Here is a 24646-nt window from a genome sequence, read left to right as displayed (position 1 = left end):
ATCTAGCAGGGCTGAAAACCACAGCCACTTTTATTTAATTGCTTTAAGTTGTAATTTCTTCAAAGTTAACTTGTATTGCCTAACAAAAAATAGAATCCATATTTTATTATAAATAAAGTAATGTTAAGGGACACTGGTCACATAAAGCTGAAATCTATCAGATTTGACGTAAGAGTTCTCACTAGTACAACATATAACAGGACTCCAAGGAAATTATTGAAAAATAAAAATTAGGAAAGATGCAAGTAAATTAAAAGGCTGGTATGTCATATTTGAGAAGTTCCACATAGTCCCAATATTACTCTATTACTGTAATAATAGGCTGTAGGACTTGGATAGCCGTGACTTACTGCCAGAGCACAAGAACTTGGTGTACTGTGTGATGCACACTGCAAATCTACCTCCAATATCAGAGGATTTAAATTGACTCCCCAATCTAGAAGGATTCATTGCTCCTAAATTCACCTGCCGGAACAGAGTGGTCAGCTGCAAAAGAAAATCTTTTGCGCATACCTCTTCTGAAGGCCTTTTGGAAGCCAGAGGCCAATAAGTGCAGACAGAATAGGGCAGGTGACATCCTGAGCTGAAGACCAGCAAGGCTCCATAAGAAGTCTTCAGTGGAAGCAATCAGCTTCTCATTGTTCCGGTCATGTAAAATGTCTTCCTTCATGACCTAGCCAGCAGGAAAAGTGATGAACTCCCACCCCTGCAAAATTCCAATTTGCTGGACAGAAGTTTCAAAGGAAAGCTATTCTTCAACAGAGCTTTCCCACTTCCATTCAAGCGCTCAATCCAACTGGGCAAAATCAAAGGGCTCAAAGGCTTGGCGGAAGGCTTGGGCTGCAGCAGTTTCTTCCTCCCGTCCTGTCTGGCAGCTTCTCCAATCTGCACGCTCAGGCATGCCAAGGATGGCCTCGCTGGCCAGCACCTCCCTATGGAAAATAACGGAAGACAAACTAGTGTTATTTATACTCTGTCATAGTGCTCCAAATTCCCAATAGACTGCTTAGCCGCATACTTGAAAAGCCAATTTGATTATATCCTCTGGGTGTCTCTGTTTAGGCCTCCACCTGAGGATCATGCGGAGGGGCAACTGAAACTAGCAGGAAGGAACAGATGCCAAGGAAAAAAAATGGTGGCACAGTCCCAGCTGAGAACAAAGACTGGAGTTAGCAACTAGTAAGCTACAGCCTGTCTTTATATTAACATTCTTTCATTCCATTCCATTTGATGGACAAAGTCCAGAACAAAAGTTTCTGAATGGTCTATGCAATGGTTGGCCTTGGTTATTCTGTAATCCTTTTGTTATTCTGTTTTCTGCTTCTGGGCATTTGTTGTGCTTTGCTTTCACTTCCTATGGGTTTTTTTTTTTTTGTTCCTATCCAAATGTAAGCTGCCCAGAGTCAATCAGTAGCCATATAAATCACACATTTTTTTAAAGTGAATAAATAAGGTGTCAACGACAAGTGGAATGAACTAACCTTCCAAACTGCAAGGGGAAGTTTTTCCCAATACGATGGAAGAGTTTCTCTCCGTTATCAAGCTCAACATAAAAATATGGTGTCCCTGGCTGAACTATCTGAAAGACAAGAAGCATTTCCATGTAACAATATTTCGTGTATTACATTCCAAAGAAGAAGTGTGGGTGTGGGTGAGAAAAACACATGAGCACAGCTTCTCTGCCATCTCTGAAACATGTCTGCCAAGCTGCCAGAAAAACAAAAGCAAGTGCCAAAGCTGTGATGCAGCTGGATTTTTGCTCAGTAAGTCTAGCATTCGGGAAATGAATGAGAAATTTTGATTTGAACTCTGGCACCTGTAACAAACTAATTCACTCTGAAGTGCTTCACACATAGCCTGTTTTTTCTTGGGAGTGAAGAGGAACACACCTTTGAAAAATCTGAGGTCTTGTGTATCTCTCATTGAGTTACACAGTGAAATTGAAGTCTGTAACTTTCTTACTTTTTGACAAAATTGTATTAAGGCTGTAGTCCTTTTTGCGGATTAATAGGTCTTTTTAAGTGTACAACATTTGACAAGTTACAGACAAATGGGTGCAGGAAGTAGAGTTTATATGTTTTTAAAAAGCAATGCTAGTAATTTTTTATCTGTTATTTCTTGATAGATTTAGATGAATGAACAGGTTGAGTTGTTCTTTATGAGAGAAAAAAGGTTTGTTAAATTACAGAAGAACATGTGCAAGGAATATTGTGAAAGGGACACCTTTAATTTGGTATCTTTCAGGTGTATGGATTTTAACTCCAAGAATTACCAGCCAGTGGCAACAGCTGCTGCTGAACATTCTGGGAACTGAAGTCCATGCTGCTACAGAGTGCTCATATTGAGGAAGCCTGCTACAGGAAATGCTCGCAGATAACATGTAACATTTAAGAAAAATATACACTGGAATTGCTAAAATATGAATGAAAAACAGAGGCTTTGTTTTTATTTTCTGTGAATGGCAGATAACTTAAAGGAAGCCTTATTTCAAATTCGACAAAGCCTGACTTGCCAGTTTTGCTCTGGATTCAGAATTACCCAAATCAGATACAAACTGACTCAGTGTCCTGCCAGCTGCTGACAAATAAAGGAAAAGGGGCACATAAAAGAGCACATTAGGCTGGGATCCAACTCTTACATTCCCAGAATCCCTTGCAACAACCCTCTGGCATAAACAAAGGAAGCAGTAGCTTGACTCTTACTTGCTTGAGAGCTGAATGTTCTGGTATCTCTAACAACTCAATGTGACGTTCCTCTCCTTGAATTATGAAGGCCTCCTTAATGTCTTCAGTAGTACAACAGGTCTGGGGTACAGGAACAACCTAGAAGAATATTTTCACAGCACTTAGGAATAAAAAAAGGAAGTTAAAAAAGCAACCTTCAAGGCAACTTAGGAGCTCCATCATGGGACCAAAAGAGGGCCCTCAGCAAAGGTTATCATCATGGTGAAAGGCAAATGCCTCTCTTGCAGGCTTAAACTTATGAACGTGAGAGAAAAACAAAACAAAACAAAACTGGCTGTGGGAGATGAAGTACTGAGGATTTGTTTTTCTTCAGGAGTCCTCAGTTTTCTTCCCTCACTTATAATCTCTGTGGTAGCCAGATGCTGTTCAGATACTGCTTCTGGTCAGCCAGCTAGAAACTACCACAATATATCACCAGAAAAACGTGGTATAAGCAGAACACTGCCTGTGAAGGGAATGTACAGATACAGTGTATACTGAAGAAAGGAGGGGTATTCCATGATTCTTAGTGCTGTTAACACCATCAAATCATACCCAGAACATTCAGAAATTTCCACTAAGGGTTAAAAACATCCTGCACAGACAGAGGTGCCTCACCTGGAGCTGGAGGTGTTGACTCCTATAATTCCTTTCATAAATCACACACCTTTTCCCTTTGGCTTTGAAGAATTTTTTCAGCACAGACTTGTACTGATCAACTTCTTCCACCACTTCTGAAGCAAGCTCAACCATTGACTGATAATGTCCAATGGGCAAAATAAGGACATGATCAGGTGACAAGCCCCCTTTGGCAAGGGCAAGGTAGCACTAGGAAAAGAATCCAAGAAACAGTGATGAGAAGCACTATCACTCCCTAGACAATCTCTTCCATGCTATTACTGTTAAACCAATAGGAACAGAACTGACATTCTGAGATGCTATATGGTCCAAATCTGACAAAGATTCAAACTCATGAAGAAACGAAAGTTACAACCAGGGAAACCTACTAAAAAGTAATTATTAGGAATGTTTATACCACTTTATTAGACAAAAGAGCCAGATAGAAAACTGATGGGATTTTAATATCCCTAAGTGCAACGAAGACCGTGCAGAATGCTGCCAAATGGCAGCCAAAGAATTGCGAAAAAGAGAGATTGTCAACATCTGTTTAACAGTGACAGAAAAATGTACTATGAATAACTTTTATGATTGAACATGTACTCTGCTCCACATCAGTTTTATAAGTCAACAATATTCCAAATAGCTCCCACTGGTCTTCTATCTACATTACCAACAAAGTCCACATCTATATTTTGGGTACCTTCTATAATTCAGCCCTCTCATCTTAAAGCACAGGAAAATAGACACTTACATGTGTGCCAATGCTCACCACTAAATGTTTCTCAACATCTGGGCTGGCAAGGCAAAACCAGCAGGCAGCTGTTGGCAATGCTTTAAAATCAGAGAGGAAACAGGTATCAGAAACTTGGCAGTAACGTAAAGCAGTACGTCATCAATGTCTTCTGCTAAACCTTTAACAGGAGATATTTACAGGTTCTGGAAGGCTAAGATAGGTCAAATCTGGGATCTGTTTCCCTCTCTTTTCCACTCTGTCACAATTAAGAAAATGCTTTAATGTATGTTCTACTAGATAATATCTCTCACACTACCCAAGAGTTTGTCTCAATTTGTTCTGATCAATTATAAGACCAATAAAAAGACCACTGCCTTTTATCAATACAGTGAGGTGGGTTCTTCTGGACTTTTCCAAGTACCTTAATTATTTTGTGCAGATTTATTAAATCTGCTGGTCCCCCAGAACAGTTCCAAAACAAATACCAAAATGTTCTACTCTTACAAGAGTACAGATCCGATCCCTACACTAATTTAGGAAATCAAACCTACACAGCCAACTTTGGTTTAGGCCAATTTACAGCCATGTGCTCTTTTTCGCTCAATACTGAAAAGATAAAGGAGTCTGGTACTCACGGGGTTTGAAAGGTGGCCGCTTCGGTGGCTGTCTCTCTTCTCCTTTCATAGGCCGTTTCTTTCCTTTGGGCTTGTGGCTTAGATCAAAAAAAAATTGGCTAGCAGGCTCCTCCTGTGGAAGCAAAACAAAATTGACTGCTGGGGCAGAGGGCAAATTCAGGGAGATTTGTTTCCATATGTATTTCAGCTTGAAATGTTACACCTCTGGAGTAAAGCTCTTTGCAAAAAAACAAAAACAAACAAACAGCGGGAACGTGAGGAGTTGCCGATACAAAAATAAACGTGTGCACGCGCGCGATAAATAAATAAATAAAACCAAGAATGAGTGTAGCTTTATTGTTTCTAAGGAATATTGCAAGCCCAGAATTTTAAAGGAAATTTGGAAGTCTGCCTAGGATCAGCTAACCAACCAAAGAGAAGGGAAAATCAGTATTTGCTACCTATAAGAAGAAAGGAAATGGGAAAGAATGTGTGGTGTGTGGTGATGCATCCTCTGCCACTGATCTACTCCAAATGTCACATGATCCTACAAATGTCCAGCAGAAGCTGCCTGACTCACTGAAGGAAGTTGTGCATTTCTACCAAAGAGGATGATACCAGAATAGGAGCCCATTTGTCACAGGCAGTGGCAGTGTGAAGCTATTCCCCTCATCCCAAAACTGCATAAGAAGTTCAGCAAGCCCAAGAGATTATAAAATATGAATGCTGTACCCCTGTACCTTTGCATCTGGTAACAGATGTGCAAAACTTTCTCCACCCCCAGGCTTTCGGTATGGGTTCTCGGTGGTATCTTGGGGCTGTTTGATGAGTTCTGCAGGATCCATTGAATTCATTGGAAGAATGCTGAATGCGTAGAGATACTGAGAAAAAGGAATCACAAAAAAGGAACAGAGCTACAGCGGAAAACTTGCATGGTGTTGCTTTAATTTTTAAGCACTTTCTAAAACTAGAGGACCGATGTTTGCATTCTTTCACCCAAACAGTGAAAACTATGTGCTATCAGAACATGGTTCTTGTAGCAAAGTTCCTGACAGAGATGTAGACATATTTATAAATGTTGAAAGGGAAGGGCCAGCCCTTACATGGCAGATTGCACCAACTGAAGCAGCCGCATTTTTTAAATGGAATAGATCAGCCAGAGAGACCAAGGAGAACAGGCTGGAAACTCTCCCTGAGGGTCTAGGAACAGGAGGAGAGTTTCAGAACGATGGTGGGGATGGACCTTCACACACTGCCATGAGGCATATTTGGTCTATTTGGTTTCGGCTTAGTGTGTTGCATGAATTGAGCCACTGCAATTGGCAAGCCACGTAACAGCAAAATGAGGGAAGTAGCAAAGTGCTAAAGGCAGTTGATAGGCCAGCAAGCAGACTAGGAAGGACTGCAGGGGAACCACAAGAGATGCCTAGAGGGAGGCTGGCAAGGAAGGACTGGCAGGGAATAAGAAGTGCGTGTAGGAGACAGGCAAAGTGTCAGGCAAGGGGACTGGCAGCAGGAGAGGGAAATGCAGCAGCAAAGTTGCAGGTAAATGCAGGAGAGAGAAGAAATTGTTGAAGGAGTGTTATCAGTTGTTGCTGACAACCCATCAGGCCACATGCAGCCTTGCACCTCTTGTCATTTATTCAAGGTACCCTGGGTCCATAACGTGACATCGTGCTCACAGATATATTCCTTGGGACTTGCCAAGCTCGGAATTCTGCCTGATTTTTTAAATTACTTAAAAGTCTAATTTCAAATGATAAACAGACTACTAAACTGCTACAAAGCAAAGCTTCCACCTCAAGCATAACTGCTAATTAACAGCTGAAGAGGGATCTCATCCTTCAATGCAAAACATCAAATGTAAAGCATTTCATGGGCTTGCTTTAATTTAAGTAGTTAATATAAGCACAGTTTTTGCCAAAAATTAAACTGTACTGTTTAGGAGAAGAAACATGATCAGCTTGCATGGAACCCGGGCATTCCTCTGCTCAGTTCAGGTATGAAAGGAAAAAAAAGATCTCCATTCACCTTTCTCTTGTCAGCGTTGCCAACATTGGCGAGAGCGATGAATCGGCTGACATGTTGTGCAGTTTCTTGAAGAACAGCATGGTTTCTGTGGAAAGAATTTTGCAAGGACTTTAGAAAAGATCCGGATCTGGAAGACATTCAACTGCCTCTAAAAAAAGAGATGCAACAACTCTTCCAAAAATTTTACGCTTACTTCTGGAAACTTCAGTCTGTATAATGTGTCCGTGTGTAACATGAACTCCAGATAGAATTGTCAATATACAGTTTAACAAATTCCATAAAAAGTTGTTTATGGGAAGAAGTTACTTCCCTCTAAGGATGTAGGCTAAGACTACAAAAAGTTACCATTTATAATGGTATATCATCTCCAATGTCAGAGGCAGCATGCTGCGCATGACTACTTCTGGGTTATGACTGAAAGGGTGTCAGCACATTCTAGTCTTGCTTGCGGGTTTCCTATAGGTCATTAGTCGGCCATTGTGGGAACAGAATACATGATGGGCTTTGATTTGATCTAGCATAGCTGTTTTTACGCTCTCATATTTATGCAAATCACTTCATTAGCATACGTAGAAACAGAAACAAGTTTACTGTGAACAGCAGTTATTACTCAAGGATTCACATACCTATAAGGAAGTCTTTCATAATTGATTTTCTGAAGACCAGCAAAATGATATCTGGGCTTTACACTTGCAGCTAGTAAAGATACTAACCCTGAACCACATTTCATAGAGTTCACATCTCCCTGTAAAAAAAAGCCACACACAAATATTTAACTTTTATTTCCTGTGGATTTTTATTTATATATCTATATCTATCTATCTAAAAAACATATCAACTCAGTTATCAATTCAGATAACTGAGAACAGAGTAATAGTCTTCCTATATTCTTGTGCCTGATTTGCATTTAGTATTCTTTTATTTTACCATGTGCTGCTATTATTATTATTATTTAATGTTTCATTCCTTACAAGTTTACAGTTAGCTTTTTCCACTATGTATATGTTAAAGATCAGATTTACACTCATTACCAATCTGGTACACTCCAGCATATGAATCTTTGTGGAAGATATAAATCCTGTCATACAATTCCTTTTCTCTTCCAGTGTACTACTTACTGGGCTGTTGCCAAAGGTCTCTACACCCTTGGGCCAAGAAGAGGTGAGCAAGATGTCTACACCTTTGAATTGTGAAATGGATTGCAAGGAAGTCTTGAGATGAGTTACATCCTTAGCACTAAAACTGTGTGCAGGAGCTGGATCTTCCATGGATTCAACTCCGCTGAGATAAGCAATCTGAAGTCCTGAAGCTCCGCTGAAGACACCTTTACGTCCTATAAAGGAACATGATTCAGACCAGAGGATTTGTAGGAAACGTGCTTCAACAATGACTCTAGGTCTTACACACTGTACACTCAAATTTAAGGAACACATAGATCTAAACTGACAGAAATTTTAATTGATAGGGGAGTATCTCTGCTTTGTGCTGAAAGATACTGAACCGCCCCCACGCCCAGTCCTTATAGAAGACACATGTGAATACCTACATGACTGTTAAGTGGCTAGATTCACACATCTTTGAACTGTCTTGTGCTCTGGCTTAGCATACTATGTAAACTCAGCCACTGTCAGCCAGTCTAGCATACGTAAGAAGTGAGACAGAAAAAAATTGGAGAAGCACATTTCTTCTTTTTAGGAATGCACGGGAGTTACCAGATTAGATGAACCCAAGCCTTACTTCCCTCTCCATATCAAACTCAAAAAAGAGAAGCTAGTCGAAAGGAGGAGCATACAAAAACAAAATGTCTTTTCTTCTCCGCAGTCTCTAAGGCTTGCACAGGAGCCAGCAATTTTCCAAAGTCCAGATATAAGCTAGACAGAACTACAGTGAATAGTCTCACCTTATCTGGGGGAATGGGGAAACAATCAATTGTAGATACCTCAGAAAATTCACATCCTGATGTTTAAAAAAGGACATTATTCAAACAAAGAGAAAATAACCCAAAGATAGTCCCAATCCCAGCAGCAATCAGCTCTTTCTTGCCTCCTAGGGGCTTGACAAGCCCTTATGATCTCGAAGATCATATCAGGCAGTGCTCAGCTATGCTTAGGAAATGCCTACCACATTACCATGGAGAAGCTTACACAAATACCTTGGAGAAGACGGAATTTGCAACTTTTGTTGTTTCACATTTACACCACCAAACTGCACCCATCAAAATCAAACTTTCAGGTTACCTAGATAAGTGATGTTCTCGGCTAGTTCACATCCGCTGACATCAGGAAAATAATGCACCGTTTCATTGCTATTGGCACCCAACACATATGTCTGTATAGGAGCTAAGGAAGAAAGCCCCCCACCAATACAATTAAAGAAAAAAAAGGCTAGAAATATATTCTATTTAGTATAAGCAAAATGTTTTAAGTCAATGTTTTATTTCATATATGACATTAATTTTTTATGTAAGAAATTCATTGTCATTAGAAAATAATTCCAGTATATGCTATGGACCAGTGATGTAGACTCTTTGGGCTTCATGCAAATGGTAGTGAGGATTTTCCCTGTCATCTGCTACTTAAAAGCATCCTGTTTCTTTGAATAGCAACACAGTAGAAAAAAATAACTTGGCTTCTAACGGTTCTAAGTTGGGGCATTGAAGGTTTTTTCCCCCTTAGGCATCCCAAATGATTGGAAGCAGAACTCTGTTGGGGAAGGGGACTGAATTATTTTGCATAAAGTGGGTTTTTCCATTAAGAAAAACACGCTTTCTTGCTTTTTTATTATGAAGCTAACGCTCACACTCCCTTTATCAGAGGTAGAAGGAAGATGGTATAATCTGGTCCTTGGGCTTTCAAGCTCTGTCCCACCAGGCACAATCAAGGAAGCAAGCAAGCATCACATAGACTTCAACAAGGACCTTAACGCAAGGATTAGGGGTAAGATACAGAATCTTGGAGACTGGAGCAGTAACCTCCAACCCTCCTTCATTCATGAGTTCATTAAGATGGAGCTTCTTTCAATATTTTGAATCTTTCTCCCCACCCATTTTTTGCAAGCTGTTGTTTGTGAGATAAACTATTTTTTTTAAAAAGTATCAGTAGGGGCAGGGAATAGAAGAATATTTTGGTTCACAAAGGTGGGAAAAAAAGCCTTAGCCCAAAAGGGGTTACAGAAATGATAAGATAATTTGTTTCAAATAGCATTGGCTCTTGATGTGCAAATAGCAACAGTTAGGCTGAAATATTTCCCCTTGTTAAACTTCCTATGGTGAAGAATTTTTATTTGTTATGGAAGAGTCAGCAAGCCAATTTCCACAAGTGTTATAGCCCAGATATAGGCTAATCACATCAGTAAAAATGAGGTCTAAGCTGCAGTGACAGATTTGGGAAAAGGATTCGGCCACATGACCAACCATCACAATTGCAAAGACCAACAGATCCTTCTCAACAATTACTTTCCTTACCTTTTTTTGCTCCTGTTTGATAATCTTTCCATTCTGAATCTTGAGCAGAGCCAAAGAAGTTTCCCACACACAAAAGGAGCTGTAAAAACATTTCATATAATTTTACAACACTGATTAGAATAACCAAGAGACTCATCAAGGTGGAAATACCTCATCTTCAAAGCATTACCTGGTCTATACATTTGCCTGTTCAATCTGGGACACCACAATAGCCATCCTAGCCATTTCAGCAAGGCCATTTAGGTGTTGTATTTATCAGTACTATACAGCTGAATTTTAGAAAAAAAAGGAGTTATGGCACACATTTACTTACTAAGAACATTTCACTTAGCAATTTCAGCTAAAGAGGTATAAAAAATAATTTTAAGATCAACAGTTCATCTAAGGGAGTAACTTGTAAAATCTATATGGATAAAACTCCCACGGATTTTTGGGTTAAAATCTTTAAAGTATAAAAACAAACACCAATTTTGAAACGGGATAGTGAAATGTTCTCGTCTTGCCAAGCACAAACAAGGATGATGAATTCAACAAGGGTATTTTTAATATACTTTTATTTGTGTATTTTCTCCATAATGCATTCTGCTGTTTTCTTTTAAACGGTGCATCATTTTTATTATTTTGGCATAAATATGCTTTAAATCAGTTGTAATTCACCTAAAGAATTTGGGCTATTGGGTGGATTAAAAATATCAGCTTAATCTGTTGCAGTGATACAAATAGCCCTGTGCAGTATCTAAAAACTATCTAAACCAACTGAAGTGGTTTTGATCAGCTGCATGAAATGTCAGCTTTGGAACTGTACCCCACGGTATCATTCCATTAGTGGAACTGTCACTGCTTGTAGGACAGGTCCCATCTCCTCTGTGCAGCTTTTCAGATTCTCTAAAGGGTGGAATGAATGAAGCAATGATGGTCTGGAAAGAGAAGAGAACTCAGTGTTGACATAACACTAGATTGAGTCTGCATCTAGCAGATACTGAGACAGATTGGAAGGACTATAAAAGACTGAGGCATGTTTCATTCTGAAGTCACAGTGCTTGAGGGATGTTATCCTATGAAGGCAAACATACATCAAATGCTCCACTTTTTTTCTGAACAGCTTGAACTCTGGCATACAAAGCTTCAAATCTTCCTTCGACATCTCCACAGGCCAATCTAAAGAAAGAAAAGAGCATGTCACAACAAAGAAAGATCCCCTGTATCAGCAAACTGTGGCAGGGCACACTGGGGATTGGATAATCTACAAAACTGATAAATGGGTTCCTGAGCGACAATTTTGAAGAGATGCAGCAATGTGAGCCAGAGAACTGAGGAAACATCTCCATTCCCTCAAATAGCCAGAGGCTAAGAGAAGCAAGGGTTCCTGCATCTTTAATAACTGCAAATGAAGGCATATCTCAGATGTGGTTATGTTCCAGGGCCAGATCGTTTGCCCACCCAGCCCGGCTTTTCTCAGCACTACCAGCACCCCAGCTTTTAAAGTCGTTTTTCGAGCTCCAAATGGAGACCAAACCTGGTACCTTTTGATCGCAAACCAGAAACGACGCTGTTAAACTACCACCCTTCCAAGCGACCAGTGGGCTCTAGAGAAAGGAAGCTCGGTCCTTTGCGGCCTTTTCTACACTCTCATTAAGACCAGGAGCTTGATTTTTATCCCGCCGGGGTCCTCCCCATTTTAGTAAAACAAAGGGACTTATTGGCCACCCCCTCTCCCCCTCGCACTTTTCCTCACACGCGCAACGGCTTCTCCGGCGCCATCACAACCGCGGCCCCTCGCAAAAACTTCCACCTCCCCGCGCGGTGTAACAAGCAAACTGCTCCGCCGGAAACGCGAAGGACGCGAGTGCAGGCGGAGAGCTTGTTCCGTTTCGTTAGATGCAGCAGCTGCAGCGGCGGTGGCGGCGACGTCGTGGCGGCGGCGGCGGGAGCGCTAGCCGGGTTTGAGCGACGGGAGGATGCCTGGAAGCAGCGGCGGGATCCCGACAAGGAGCCGGAGGCGCGGGCCGGCGGTTTCGGCTGCAGTGACGGCTGGCCTGTTGCTGTCGCTGCTGCTCTGGGCCTCGGTCCACAGGGTGGAAGAGGGGCACTTGGCTGTCTACTACAGGTGAGCCCGGGCGACGGGATCCCTCGTCTGGCTCGGGTCCCTTTCCTCTCTTCCCGCCCTGAGAAGCTGCGAGCCTCCTTCCTTCCCCGCTCAGAGCGTGGCGCCTGCCTCGCTCTGGACCCCGCAAGTGCTCGGCCATCTGCCCTGGGGTGAGTCCTTCTTCCGGGCAAGCACTTAGGCCACCCTGCCCCACTCTAGTCCTCCAGGTGTGTTAAGACCACAACTCCCAGGATTCCAACCTCGCCCTTGGGACTCAGAGGCTGTGTGTGTACTGGTGTTGGGTCTTGGTTTGCTTTACTGTAGTTTGTTAAGCAACTTTAATTGGTTGGGTTCACAGCTGTGCTGAGCCATGGTTAACAAAGTGCATGGTAGCTTAGCATGATGCATGAACCCAAACTGAGTGTTGTGGTCCTAAATACCTCTGCATGGTCCCAGATGTAAGAAGGTTGTCCTAGAACAAGCAGGGCTCCATTCAGCAACAGGAATATTCTCAGGAATAAAGGGCAGCCCTCCTGTTTTGTTCCTGAAAAGGTGTGAAGTGACATTGGCACCCTCACCCTTTGTTTTGTGCTGCCCCTGAAAAGGCCCAGAGCCAGACTAAGCTGGGAGCATGCAGAAGGCAACTTGTAAATGTTGAGTACCTGTAAGTTTGTCCCTCTACCTCTAATCTTCAGGTGACTGCCACTGAATCACTGTAGTGTGGTATTAGGAAAGTGAGTTGGAGAGCTGAAACAAATGCTTCCTGTGGCTGTTGTTTTATAAGGAAGTTGTCCTCTCTGACCTCTGTCCATGTTTATTTGCTTTCTCTTTTGTATATAATTTATTGCAGGGGAGGTGCACTGCTCTCTACCCTGAGTGGACCAGGCTATCACATCATGCTGCCAATTCTCACAACTTACAGAGCAGTACAGGTTTGTGCAACTGCTTGGGACAGAAAACAACAGAGGGAGGAAAGCAGGTTTGGTGACAAAAGGCTGCTTCTGTCTTTCACACACCACACAGCGTCAGGGCAGAATCTAGTGCATGTTTTGATACTTGCTATTGTAGCCTGCCATTACTAAAAATCCACCTAAGGGTAATATGTTACAAGGTGTACGTAATAAGTAATGCTGCAGTACAGGTAAATGCTTATAAATAAGCTTATACCTCTCATTTGCATGCTCAGTCTTGCTAGTTGCTTGTAGATAAGGAGGAAAAGATACCAATTTAGCAAGTTCCTTGTTAGCAATTCCCCTGACCCCCTGGATTAAATGAGGGGCTGGAGGGACTTGTGTAATATCTAAGAGGGAGGAGGGATAATAAGATTGTAATTACCTGTTGAAAAGAAGGTAGGAAGTCACTAATGTATGTCTTAACTTTAATTTATTTCTTTTTTATTTTTGCATATTCTTTTCTTTTTTTCTCTCTGGTTTGTCTTTTATTCTATGAGAAAAATTCTTAATATAATTTGAAAAAAATCCCCTGTCCCCCCAGTTTCTTGATCTCAATCTCATGCCAGTTCTTGCCAGATGTTGGAGGTGGTGGGAGTGCTTGTAGCTCTGTGGGACCGAAGTTTTTGAAGTTGTTTCTCAGAAAATGAGCAAAATGTTCCTGAAATTCAGTTAGTTTCCAAAGTGTCATCAATACTTCTTAAGTTAGTAAATGTTACTCTCTGTAGTGTCTTTGCTGATCAGTTTTGTGTTCTTTTTTTCAGACGACATTGCAGACCGATGAAGTGAAAAATGTGCCTTGTGGGACAAGGTATGTTGTCTTTTTGTAGTTCACACTGTGTTTCTGGCCTAGATGAGAAATAGGACATCAGGACTTCTCTTTGTAGTGGTCACTTGGCTGATTACCTCTGACATATATGCTCAGTGATACAGATTGGATCATTCCCTATTGTAGAAGTAGATAAATCGGACCTGTGTCATGTGGTGCTGCCTTGACATCTTGCATATGATCCAGGCACCAGGTGGAAAGGAACTTTTGTGAGTGTAGGCATATACAGTATACAAGGAGGCTTCCATACAATCTTTTGGTCACGGCTGTTCAGCCTACAGCTTGCATCTTCAGTTTGGTTTTTTTCCAGAATGTCTCAGAATGTTTGTTAGTAATGAAGATACCTTCGTTGGTTCTTGCTGAGCAAAATTCTTTGCAAAAGTTTTGATCTTGTGGGAAGAAATCTTCCTCCTGCAATTTATTCTTCCCGTCATAGTCAAAGCAAAAGGTGAGAGGTTACAGTTAGAACAGGCTCAACACAAAGATTAAAATGCAGTGAGAGATGCCAGTTGCTTCAGGTAAACATTCCTTCCTGGCTGAGCTCAGTCAGAAGTTTCCTTGATCAAATGAGAGATTACTGTTTCAATCAACAAACGTTAAGCAGAAACTGCTACTCAGCAAGGTGCCTAAGCACAAAGTGCTCCCTCTCGGGACTCCGGCTAAGTACCTTTTATCTGAATTCCTAGAGGGCGGGTTTCACGCCCTTTCAAGGAACAAAGGCAAGGTTTCCCTATATAAGGAGCTTTCCATGGAAGACTTAGCACGGCCTCCTCCGACAGCTAACTCTGTCCTTGTGCTCTTGGAAAAAAGCCTTGACTCTGTTTCAGGCAACTGCGCATTTTATTCCTGGCTGGCTTAGAAACAGACTTGGTAAGATTTCTTTCCAGCAGTCTGGAGGCGGTAGTTTATAGTCTGGATTGTGTAGGCTGAGTGTATTGCTGCCAAAGAAGTTGTCTTGTCAGAAAAGAACATGCTGGATAATTGTTAGCCATGCAAGTACGTATGTGCAGTGAATGAAGGAGGAGCTTTCTCTGCTCGTGTAGCTGATCTTTCTCATCTTCTTGCAGTGGTGGTGTCATGATCTATATTGACCGAATTGAGGTGGTGAATGTGCTGGCACCATACGCAGGTATGTTCCCTTTCCCTTTGAAAGAAAAACGCTTAGGAGAGGGAAGAGAACAGTGAAATTATGGGGTGCCTCAAGTTTGGGAGGGCAGCTTCAAAGCAGGATCAGTGGTGGGAGGGTGGAAGGTAGGCAAGTACATGGTAGAAATAGGAAAGGAAGATGTGAAGCTTATTGCTCCTAAAGGAGGGTATGTTATAGTTGGCTTGTTAGTATTTTATATGGTGGTCCATAAAGAAAGAAAATTTCTAGGTCGCTAATTTGGGAAATTCTGGAAGTTATAATAGCAAGTAAATAAATATTGATTGAACAAATGCCCAGAGTTAGTTTTGTGTTGGAGTGGCCTTATAAATAGTAATTATAAACAAACAAATCTGGAGGATACCAGATTGGATTGGGGCGTTTTACTGTAGAAACTTGCATGTGTATGTAGGTGAGAAAACAGGAGTGAGCTTAGTGACTGTCCTGTAATTGCAGGAGCATTTTGGTTGGGTATAGGGAGATGAGATGGAAGGAGGAGGGTTTTTTCCTTACATTGAGCCCCCCCCCCCCCCGCCTCCCTTGTCATCGTTGAATCACTCTCTCTCTCCTTTGCATCTTTCCAGTGTTGCCCTGCTCTTTCTGCAGAGGGGATTATTAGATTGGTCTGTCCCCAGTGCCTGATGCTTGTTTTCCAGAGGGCGCTTGAGGAATTCCATGAGTCTCTGGTGGGCAGTTTGGCTGAGGTCTTAATTGCTTTCTGCAATGAAGGAGCATCAGTGGCCTTGGATAAGATGGCACTTGAGTGATGCTGTTCCTTGGTTTTCTGAGGAGCTCTGGGAGGTAAAACATCAGAAAAGGTGTTTAGAGTGCCAAGGGAGGAAGATGAAGAATGAGTCCTACCAAATACATGTACAAGCTTAGGCCTGTACAGCAACACTAAAGGCATGCTTATTTTTCTGCCCGCATTGCATATGTAGAATGCCACCCAGCAACCCTTTTTAAGGGAACCCAGATCCTCATGAGGATTTGTAGATTAGATCCTTTTCCCCTTCTGATTGGTCAAGGCCTCCTGGGGGGTGGCCAGCCACTGGGTTCAAGCGATGGTTAACTCATCCTTGAGAAGTGGTTTTCCTGTCTACTCAAGAAGCCATTGTTGGACCCAGCAGTGCTGAATAGCTTTTGTCCTGTTTCTTGCCTTCTCTTTTTGGGAAAGGTAGTTGGGAAGGTGGTAGTGCGATCACTCAGAGGGCCTGGGAGGAAGAGGGTTATCTGGAGTCAGGCATTAGATCTGAGTACAGCACTGATACAGCATTGATCAGGCTTGTGGATTATCTCTCCGGGGACTGGAATAGGAGTGGTTTGTCTCTCCTGGTCCTGCTTGATCTCTCAGCTGCATTCAGCACCATTGATCATGGTGTCCTTCTGCACTGTCTCTAGGGGATGGGAAGAGTAGCACTGTTTGGCAGTGGTTTTCCTTCCTCTGGGGACAGTTCCAATCAGTGTTGGTAAGGAGGGAGAGATCCAGTCTAAGAGTCTTGCTTTACAGCAGGGTTCCACAACCTTGGCAACTCTAAGCTGTGCAGACTTCAACTCCCAGAATTCCCCTGGCTGGGGAATTCTGGGAGTTGAAGTCCGCACAGCTTAGAGTTGCCAAGGTTGAGGAACCCTGCTTTACAGGGTCCCACAGGTTCAACTCTCCCCATTTTTGTTCAACATTTACATGGGGCTACTGGGCAAGGTTATCTACCAACAATATGCTGATGATACCCAGCTTTATATCTCCACTCCTGGCTGAACAGATGATGATGTGGAGGTCCTGTCCCAGTGCCTGGAAACTGTAAGGGTCTGGATTGGGAGGAAAAGGGTTAGACTCAACCCTAGGAAGACCGAGCAGCTTTGGTTTCAAGGACCTGCTAGTTACAGTGATTTATCATCTTTAGTTCTCATCTAATTTCCCCTTTGGACTCTTGCAATGTACTGTACATGGGGCTGCTCTTGAAGATCACTTGGAAGCTGCAGCTAGTCCAGAATGCAGCTGTGCAAGTAGTTAAGGGTGCTTCCTGTTTTGCTCAGGTAACCCCACTGCTCTGTGAGCTGCATTGGTTACCAGCGAGCTTCCAGGTGAAATTCAAGTTGTTGGTTGTTTCTGCTCAACCAGTAAAGTCTGGATGACTTGGTACATTCCAGGTCTCAGCTCTAAAGCATTCTCTTGTGGAACCTAGGTGACATATGGTGTGCCCCCTGAGATTATATGCCCTTCACCTTGTTGCACTTCTGTAAAACCTGGCTCTTTCGGCAGGTCCCAGGGTAGAGTAGAACGATCTGCTCCAATGGTAGTTGTTGGATAATATGTTGTCCTTCTCAATGTGTGCCATATGTTCTATTGCTGGTTGTCTTTTGTTATTTGTAGTTGTAATTTTGACCTGATGTTGTAATTGTATTGTATAAGCTGTGTAGAATCACTTTGTGATTGAGGTGGCGTGTAATTGACAAATAAATTGACATTCCTTTCCTAGTTTATGACATTGTGAGGAATTATACTGCTGATTATGACAAGGCACTCATCTTCAATAAGATCCATCATGAACTCAACCAGTTTTGCAGCATCCATACCCTGCAGGAGGTGTACATTGAGCTCTTTGGTAAGTGTGACTGTCCCTTGGCTACACAGAGAGTCTTTGAGCTGAGTGTGTCCCAAACAGTCCTCATTATTGGCGGTTCCATTACCTGCAGTTTTGCATATTTATGATTGGTAAATACAGACCAGACCTTGCTATCCATGGTAAGGGGTTTTGCATATCTGTGGTTTTGGGTCCATAGTTCTGTTTGGAGGATGGCCTTTGGAGTGTTTTTTTGTCTATTTTATGTTTGCACAATGGAGGATGGGCTTTTCCACATAAAGGTAGTCCTTGACTTACAACGGCAATTGGAACTGGAATTTCCATCGCCACACAATGCAGTCATAAATCACTTAGTGATGGCAATCCCTGTAGTCCTGGTTGCCATCGTAAACTGAATCCCACGGTTGTTAGGTGAGGCAGCTTCCTGCCGGCTTCCCACAACCAAAATCACTGTGGAAGCTGGCAGGAAGTTGCAAGTCCAAGGCAGCAGCCAGGTAAGTGGATGCTGCTGGGTGGGGGAGGGAGCAAGGGTGTGTGCAGGGGTATGGGGGAGGGTGCACAAGGGTGCGAGGGAGGGTTGGGGAGCGGGTGAGGGAGTGCGTGAGGCGCAGTGCAGGGAGAATGAGGGGTGCGTGAGAAGCACAGCACGGGATGGGGAAGGTGCAGGGGAGTGTGTGAGAGGTACGGGTTGGGGAGAGTGTGCAGGGGTGCACAGGGGCGTGCAAGTGGCTGGTGCAGCATGAGCGCAGAGTGGCTGGGAGAGGGTGCATGGCTGGGGAGACTTACCCCAGCAACTTGCAACCTTCTCTGCCAGCTTCTCCATTGACTTTCTGGGGAAGCCAGCAGGGCAGGTTGCAAATGGTGATCATGTTATCATGGGGTACTGTAACCAGTCATAAGTGTGAACTGGTTGCCAAGTGCCCAGATTGCGACATGTAACCACAGGGGTGCTGGGACAGCTGGAACTCTGAGGACTGATCATAACCATTCATTCAGTGCCATTGTAACTTCGAATGGTTGCTGAATGAAAGGATGTAGGTTGAGGTAGTCCTCACTTAATGACAGCAATTGGGACCAGAATTTATGTCGCTAAGTAACACGCTCACAAAGCGTGATGTCCCATGACTGTGCTGCTCAGTGAAAGAAATTCTGGTATATCCAGTTGCTGTTTTTAAGTGAATCACCACAGCTCATTAAGTGAGGACTTCACAGGGTCACCATTTGCAACCTTCTGCCGGCTTCCCCATAGACTTTGCTTGTAGGAAGCTGGCAAAGAAGGTCACGAATGACGATCATGTGACTGTGGGATGCTGTGACTCTTGTAATTATGAGCTGGGTGCTGAGCGCACGGATCATGATCACATGACCGTGAGGATGCCGCAACCAACCTAGGTATGAGGGCCAGTTGTAAGTATCACTTGTTCAGTGCTGTTGTAAGTTTGAATGGTCGCTGAATGGGTCATTAAACCTGTATGTAAAACATGTTTTTGAAGGCTTTGTTATTTACAGTTTTATTACCTGCAGTGGTTAGGCTGAAATGGAACCTGTGTGAGTAATGGGGACCACCTAGATATGCCCTATATTCTTGTTCTTTCTTGTATCTTGGCTAGAAGCAGAGTAGTAGCTACCTAATCTCAGTCCCCTTTCCAGCTGAACAGATGGCATTGCCATGAGCAGTCCTGCGTTTAAGTTGACACAAAAACTTTGGGCTCTGGCATAGGTGTCCCTGTTTGGTTAATTTACCTCTTTACTTTGTGTTTCCTTGTACTAGATCAAATTGATGAAAACCTGAAGCTGGCACTACAACAGGACCTGAATGCCATGGCACCAGGCCTTACCATCCAGGTATTACCTATGACTTGCTCATTGTATGTCTGTGTGACAGAGAGAGATGTCCACAGCTGCCAAATTAAAATAAGAAAAATAAAACAGCTAAGAAAGGGTCTTTCTAGTTAATGCTTGTATCTGTTTTTATATTCTATGTAAGAGCACCTTTGCAATATTGCTTTTAGACACTTATTGCAGGGATCCTAGCGGGCTTTCAAGATTTTCCTTTTGCTGCTGTTATATAGAAATTTGAGCACAGAGAATGCTAGGCTGTCTGGAAGAGAGGGACACAGATCCCCTTTCCACGCTGCTCTGTGGACTGCCTTTGCTCTGCTCTCAAGCCCAAAGGTCTCTAAGGAGGTGGTTTGGTGAATGTGATGGGCTAGGGAAGCCAGCGGATAGCATGATTTTTTTAAAGGTGCAGAACCCCAAAAAGCTTGGGGAAGAATAGAAAGCAGCAGGGAAATGCCATTTCAGAGAAGAAGGGTATCTGCAGGGAAAAGCCATATTAGCATTCCCACAAATTAGAGGGGAGCACTTTTTACCAGGAGAGTATAGAAGAGTGTTTCTCAAACTCAGCAATTTTAAGACGTGTGGACTTCAACTCCCAGAATTCCCCAGCCAGCACTGAAGTCCACACAAAGTTGCTGAGTTTGAGAAACACTGCTAGAGAACTTATGCTTGGGAAATGCTGCCAGGGTATTGTTTGACCAAGACATTTGATTGTTTCTGTACAGGCCGTGCGTGTGACAAAGCCCAAAATCCCTGAAGCAATCAGAAGGAATTTTGAACTTGTGTGAGTATAAGAAAACCCTGCTGGATCAGTTCAGAAGCATATCCAGCATTCTGCTTCTCATAGGGGTCAGCTAGATGCCCCTGGGGAATTTATAAAGCAGCACGTGGATGCAGTAGCATAGTAGTCTCTGCCTCTGGCTTCCAAGTCTTCATTTGATTTTTCATTGGTTAAATGGAGACTTTTGCAAAGGTGCATTCTTGTGCTGAGGACGTTTAAGGGAGATCAGTTCACAGAGATCGCCTTCTAGGTAGGTAGCTCAAGAATCCTTTTTGTTTTCTGCTCTGCAGGGAAGCGGAGAAGACTAAACTCTTGATAGCTACGCAGAAGCAGAAAGTCGTGGAAAAGGAGGCTGAAACGGAAAGGAGGAAAGCACTCATAGGTAATGAGCTTCACCTTCAGTTTGTCACCTTTTTTTCCCCCTTGACTGCCTCTGGGCTAAGTATTCTCTTTGTTTCTCTTGCTGGTGGGGAGACAGGCAAGCCTAATGGCTGAACCATAGACCTCCTGGGTGGTAGTTGGGTATTGATGGCCATTGTTGCGTGGCATAACTTTAAAAGAGCCTTAAACGTGTGTCCAGTAGACCTTCAGGGCACCTTGTGTGCAGCATTACTCTGAGAAGTGTAGAGGTGACCTACACTGACCATTGGTCGGTTTCAGGCATTTGCTAGCGTACCTTTGCTATAGTGGAGTCTTTAAGAGAAGGAAAGTGAGGGCAAGGATGTGCTGCACATCCGTCTCCTGGACCCCTAGGGATTTAACTGTGCTTATGCTAGACCACAGATCCTTTCTTGTGAGCTTCAGGATGGCTGACTGTGTGAATTTGGGGCATTGGTGCACTTGGCTGTTGTTGTAGCCTATACAGTTCTTGAACTTGACTGTGAATGCTTTCCAATTGCAGAAGCAGAGAAGATTGCTCAGGTGGCAAAGATACAGTACCAGCAGAAGGTCATGGAGACTTTGACAGAGAAACGAATTTCTGAGCTCGAAGGTATATGCGCCACCCTGCCATCCCTTGCTAGTTCAGTGATTCTGAGCAAAGAGCCAGAGTCTGGGAACTAGGGTGGAAGGACTGTTGCCTTGATTTCCAAAGATTAGGGCAGTCTGCTTGGAGGGCTCTGTAGGCATGATTAATGTTGTTTACTTGTTCCTTTGTGGAAATATTAGTTCTTGCACCCCCTCCCTACTCCCCCCCCCGGTTTCAGAACAGGAATAGGGCTTAATGGAATCTCTTCCTGTCACTACATTCCAGCCCCCCCCCCCAATACTTCAGCCTTCCTCAAAATCTTCCCTCATCTTTTGTCGTCTTCTCTGTATTAGTTCTTTGAGGCCGAAAAGAAATGTGCTTAGGCTTCAGGTATTCCACAGTGGGCTACGCTGCAGAGGTTTAGAAAGGTTTATTTTGGTAACCTGAGGAGGAAACAGATAGACAGTGACTTGATGGCTTAAAACTGGCTGACAAAAATGTTGCTGCTACCCTCTTAGATGCTGCTTATTTAGCAAGAGAGAAAGCAAAGGCTGATGCAGAATACTACACTGCCCAAAAAGCAGCTGACTCAAATAAGGTGAGTTTCCCTTGCTTACACCAGCGTTTGGAGCAAAGGTTGGGGGGAACAAGACACATGAAGGCAAAACCTACTTCTAGGGGGAGAAAACAAGTATTTAGTGGCTACATGTCTGTTTGTAAAAACATCCCGTACTAGTGGCCTGCTGTGTTTGCACTTAATTCTTGTAATGCAAATAACTTCCCAGGTGTATTCATTTTTTCTTCTTCTCCTTGACAGCTGAAACTCACACCAGCCTACCTGGAGCTGATGAAATACCAAGCAATTGCTACTAACAGCAAGCTATACTTTGGCAGTAGCCTCCCCACTAACTTGTTTCTAGGTTCTTGGGCTTTTGAACACATGATTGCAAGGACTGCTAAAGAAGCTCACCTTGTCTCAGAAACAGGGAAACACCACCTCAGGGCTCGAGAAAGTGCAACTTGATGCTCACGCCATGTAGCCTCCTTGATCTGAACATCTAAATAATCCACTGCCTCAAAATCAGGGCAGTTATTGTTCTCAGACTGCCTTATTGAGAAACAGGAAAGGAATCACAGGTTTTCTGCGGTATAAACATAGTTCTGCACTGAGTTTGTGTTATTTTCCATAGCCTGCTGGAAAGAGAATCCAAAGGTGTTCTTGACTGTTTTTGACCAGAAGCTGGCTCCTGGGGGTTTCCAAGGATTAAAGTAATCCAAGTGCTAACATATATCATTAGAAAAGAATTGGCAATTAAAATACCTGAATCTGGCTATTTGGCTCTTGCAGGGAGGTACTTGTTCCTACATTGAATACAACTGTAACATAGGGACTGGTGTACTAGACCTTAATGTCCTCAATCACAAGTTTTACTGCTGGAGTTTGGAAGCTGATGTCATTAACCAAGAGCTTAGTCCCATGACTTGGTGAGATAAACTCATGACTCCAGGGTAGTATGTACCAAAATTAGTTTTGGTACCTCTTGTTGGTAAAGTAAAAAATATTGAGAGTACTTCTTAGACTCTGGCTCCAACTCAATTGTGTTCTTGCTGTGAAAACTTTGTTTCAGAATTTACAAATGTGTCTGAAGAAGATACATCTCATGACTGGAAAGTATCATTTCAGAGTTTTTTTTTTTTTAAAAAAAGGCTTGTATTTCATATATATATATACATATATACGCAAAATACTGGTATTTGGAATAGGGAAAATAAAGCTATTTTCATAACCTTTTCTAAGACAGGTGTATCTGTGGTGGATTCAGCTGTTTCTCCTATAATCAACATGTTGCTTAAAAAATCTCAGAAAACAGTCACTTTCCTAACATGGCTAGTCTTTATTGGGAGATGTAGGATGGAACAGCAACTCGGTAACAGCTAGAATTGTCTGCCTTCTGATCTTAAATTGCTTAAAAAAACTAAAATAGAAATGTCTTTAACATTCAGAAATCAATGAAACTTTATTAGCTCAAAATCTACAATGAATTATTATGTGCCATCAAATTGGTGCTGTTTCTTAGTGAATACTCAGACCGATGTTCTCCAGGATGATCTGTCCCCAACTTGAACCTTCAGCTCCTCCATCAGTGCATCCAATTACATCACCACTGTAATTGAATCCATCCATCTTGATGCTAGTTGTCCTCTTATTTTTCCTTCCACGATTCCCAGCATTATAGATCTCAAGAGAGTTAGGCTTTCACATAATGTGTCCAAAAGATTATAATTTCAACCTGGTCATATGTGCCTTGGGTGAAAACTTTAGATTGATTTATTCTGTGATTCATCTGTTTGTTTTCTTGACTGTTCATGGTATTTTCAGGAGTCTTCTGCAACACCGAAGTTCAAGTGTCAATACTCTTTCCATGCTGCTGCTTCAAAGTCCAACTTTTGCTTCTATGAAGTATCATGGGAAAAAACCACTGCCTGTATGATTCTGATCTTTGTAGGTATAGAGACATCATAACATCTGAGCATCTTCTCCAGGGCTTTTACTGTTACCTTACCAAGTGTTAGTTTGTGGCAAATTTCTTCGTTGCCATTTCCTTTAATGTTGTTGGTAGATCCAAAAAGGCAGAAGCTATCCACCACTTCAGTTATCTTGTTAATTCTAAAGCCGGTTGCTGTACCTGCTGTCATTAGTTAGGTCATCTTTATATTTAATCTTAGTCCCATTTTTTCATTTTGCTGCTTGACTTTCATTGGGCTTGCAGATCATTGCCATTTTCATTTACTTGAGTAGTGTCATCAGCATAATGTAGATTATTGATGCTGCTGCTTCCAATTTTAAAAACTATGCACATAGTTCCTTAACTTACTCTCAGTGCTTCAATATATGTTCAGGATATAGGTTGAATGAATAGGAAAGTGTAAACAGCCAGCCTCAGTCCTTTCCTGACCTGGAGCCAGTCTGTTTTGCCAAATTCCCTCCAGACTGTCATTTCCTATTGGCCTGTGTATATGTTTTGTGTGAGATGTTCTGGGATTCCCATTTTCATAAGGGGATTGGACAGCTTGACACTATTGAAAGCCTTTCTATAAATGGTGAAGCAGATATTGACTTCTTTTGGTATTCTTTCGTTTTCTTAATTATGCAATTAATTGAAAACTTAATTAATTTTCTCCCCAATGTTTAGCTGAAAGTAATCGCTTGTCCCTTGGTTTTTTCGAAACCAGTTTGAATGTCTGGTATTTCTCTTTCCATCTGGGGTTTTAATCTGGGTTG

At 42.5% G+C, this 24646-nt stretch overlaps 2 protein-coding genes across 6 annotated transcripts; one reads left to right on the top strand and one right to left on the bottom strand.

The window, feature by feature from the left end:
* Positions 1 to 85: 85 nt before the first annotated feature.
* CWF19L1 (CWF19 like cell cycle control factor 1) lies at positions 86 to 11997 on the bottom strand. 5 transcript variants are annotated; one of them, XM_063290607.1, is made up of 14 exons: positions 11921 to 11997; positions 11259 to 11343; positions 10186 to 10264; positions 8960 to 9061; positions 7841 to 8055; positions 7349 to 7467; positions 6723 to 6807; positions 5432 to 5572; positions 4713 to 4824; positions 4096 to 4175; positions 3342 to 3551; positions 2703 to 2822; positions 1482 to 1579; positions 86 to 932 (listed from the first exon to the last, which is right to left on the bottom strand). In XM_063290607.1, exons 1-14 carry the CDS (start codon positions 11944 to 11946, stop codon positions 788 to 790), a joined length of 1617 nt encoding a protein of 538 aa, XP_063146677.1. In that variant the 5' UTR covers positions 11947 to 11997; the 3' UTR covers positions 86 to 787. The 5 variants fall into 5 exon arrangements, with proteins under 5 accessions (XP_063146677.1, XP_063146674.1, XP_063146675.1 ...); XM_063290604.1 differs by having other exon boundaries at positions 4114 to 4175; XM_063290605.1 differs by having other exon boundaries at positions 8960 to 9050; positions 11921 to 11981.
* Positions 11998 to 12143: 146 nt separating this feature from the next.
* On the top strand, positions 12144 to 23058 carry LOC134488270 (erlin-1-like). The gene is made up of 11 exons (XM_063290608.1): positions 12144 to 12292; positions 13122 to 13203; positions 13986 to 14032; positions 15118 to 15179; positions 17672 to 17797; positions 19548 to 19621; positions 20341 to 20399; positions 20687 to 20778; positions 21298 to 21387; positions 21882 to 21961; positions 22181 to 23058. Exons 1-11 carry the CDS (start codon positions 12144 to 12146, stop codon positions 22385 to 22387), a joined length of 1068 nt encoding a protein of 355 aa, XP_063146678.1. The 3' UTR covers positions 22388 to 23058.
* Positions 23059 to 24646: the final 1588 nt, after the last annotated feature.

Source organism: Candoia aspera, chromosome 1 (assembly GCF_035149785.1).
Source record: "Candoia aspera isolate rCanAsp1 chromosome 1, rCanAsp1.hap2, whole genome shotgun sequence".
Taxonomy (NCBI): Eukaryota; Metazoa; Chordata; class Lepidosauria; order Squamata; family Boidae; genus Candoia; species Candoia aspera.
This window is presented reverse-complemented; position numbering and strand designations above follow the sequence as displayed.

Coding starts and splice junctions, on each gene's coding strand:
- LOC134488270 (XM_063290608.1), top strand. CDS start 12,144: ATGCCTGGAAGCAGCGGCGGGATCCCGACAAGGAGCCGGAGGCGCGGG. Junction 19,622..20,340: donor CACCAGGCCTTACCATCCAG/GTATTACCTATG, acceptor GTTTCTGTACAG/GCCGTGCGTGTGACAAAGCC. Junction 21,388..21,881: donor ACGAATTTCTGAGCTCGAAG/GTATATGCGCCA, acceptor CTACCCTCTTAG/ATGCTGCTTATTTAGCAAGA.
- CWF19L1 (XM_063290607.1), bottom strand. CDS start 11,946: ATGGCGCCGGAGAAGCCGTTGCGCGT. Junction 8,056..8,959: donor CGAGAACATCACTTATCTAG/GTAACCTGAAAG, acceptor GTTCCTTTATAG/GACGTAAAGGTGTCTTCAGC. Junction 933..1,481: donor TTCCCCTTGCAGTTTGGAAG/GTTAGTTCATTC, acceptor TATTTTCCATAG/GGAGGTGCTGGCCAGCGAGG.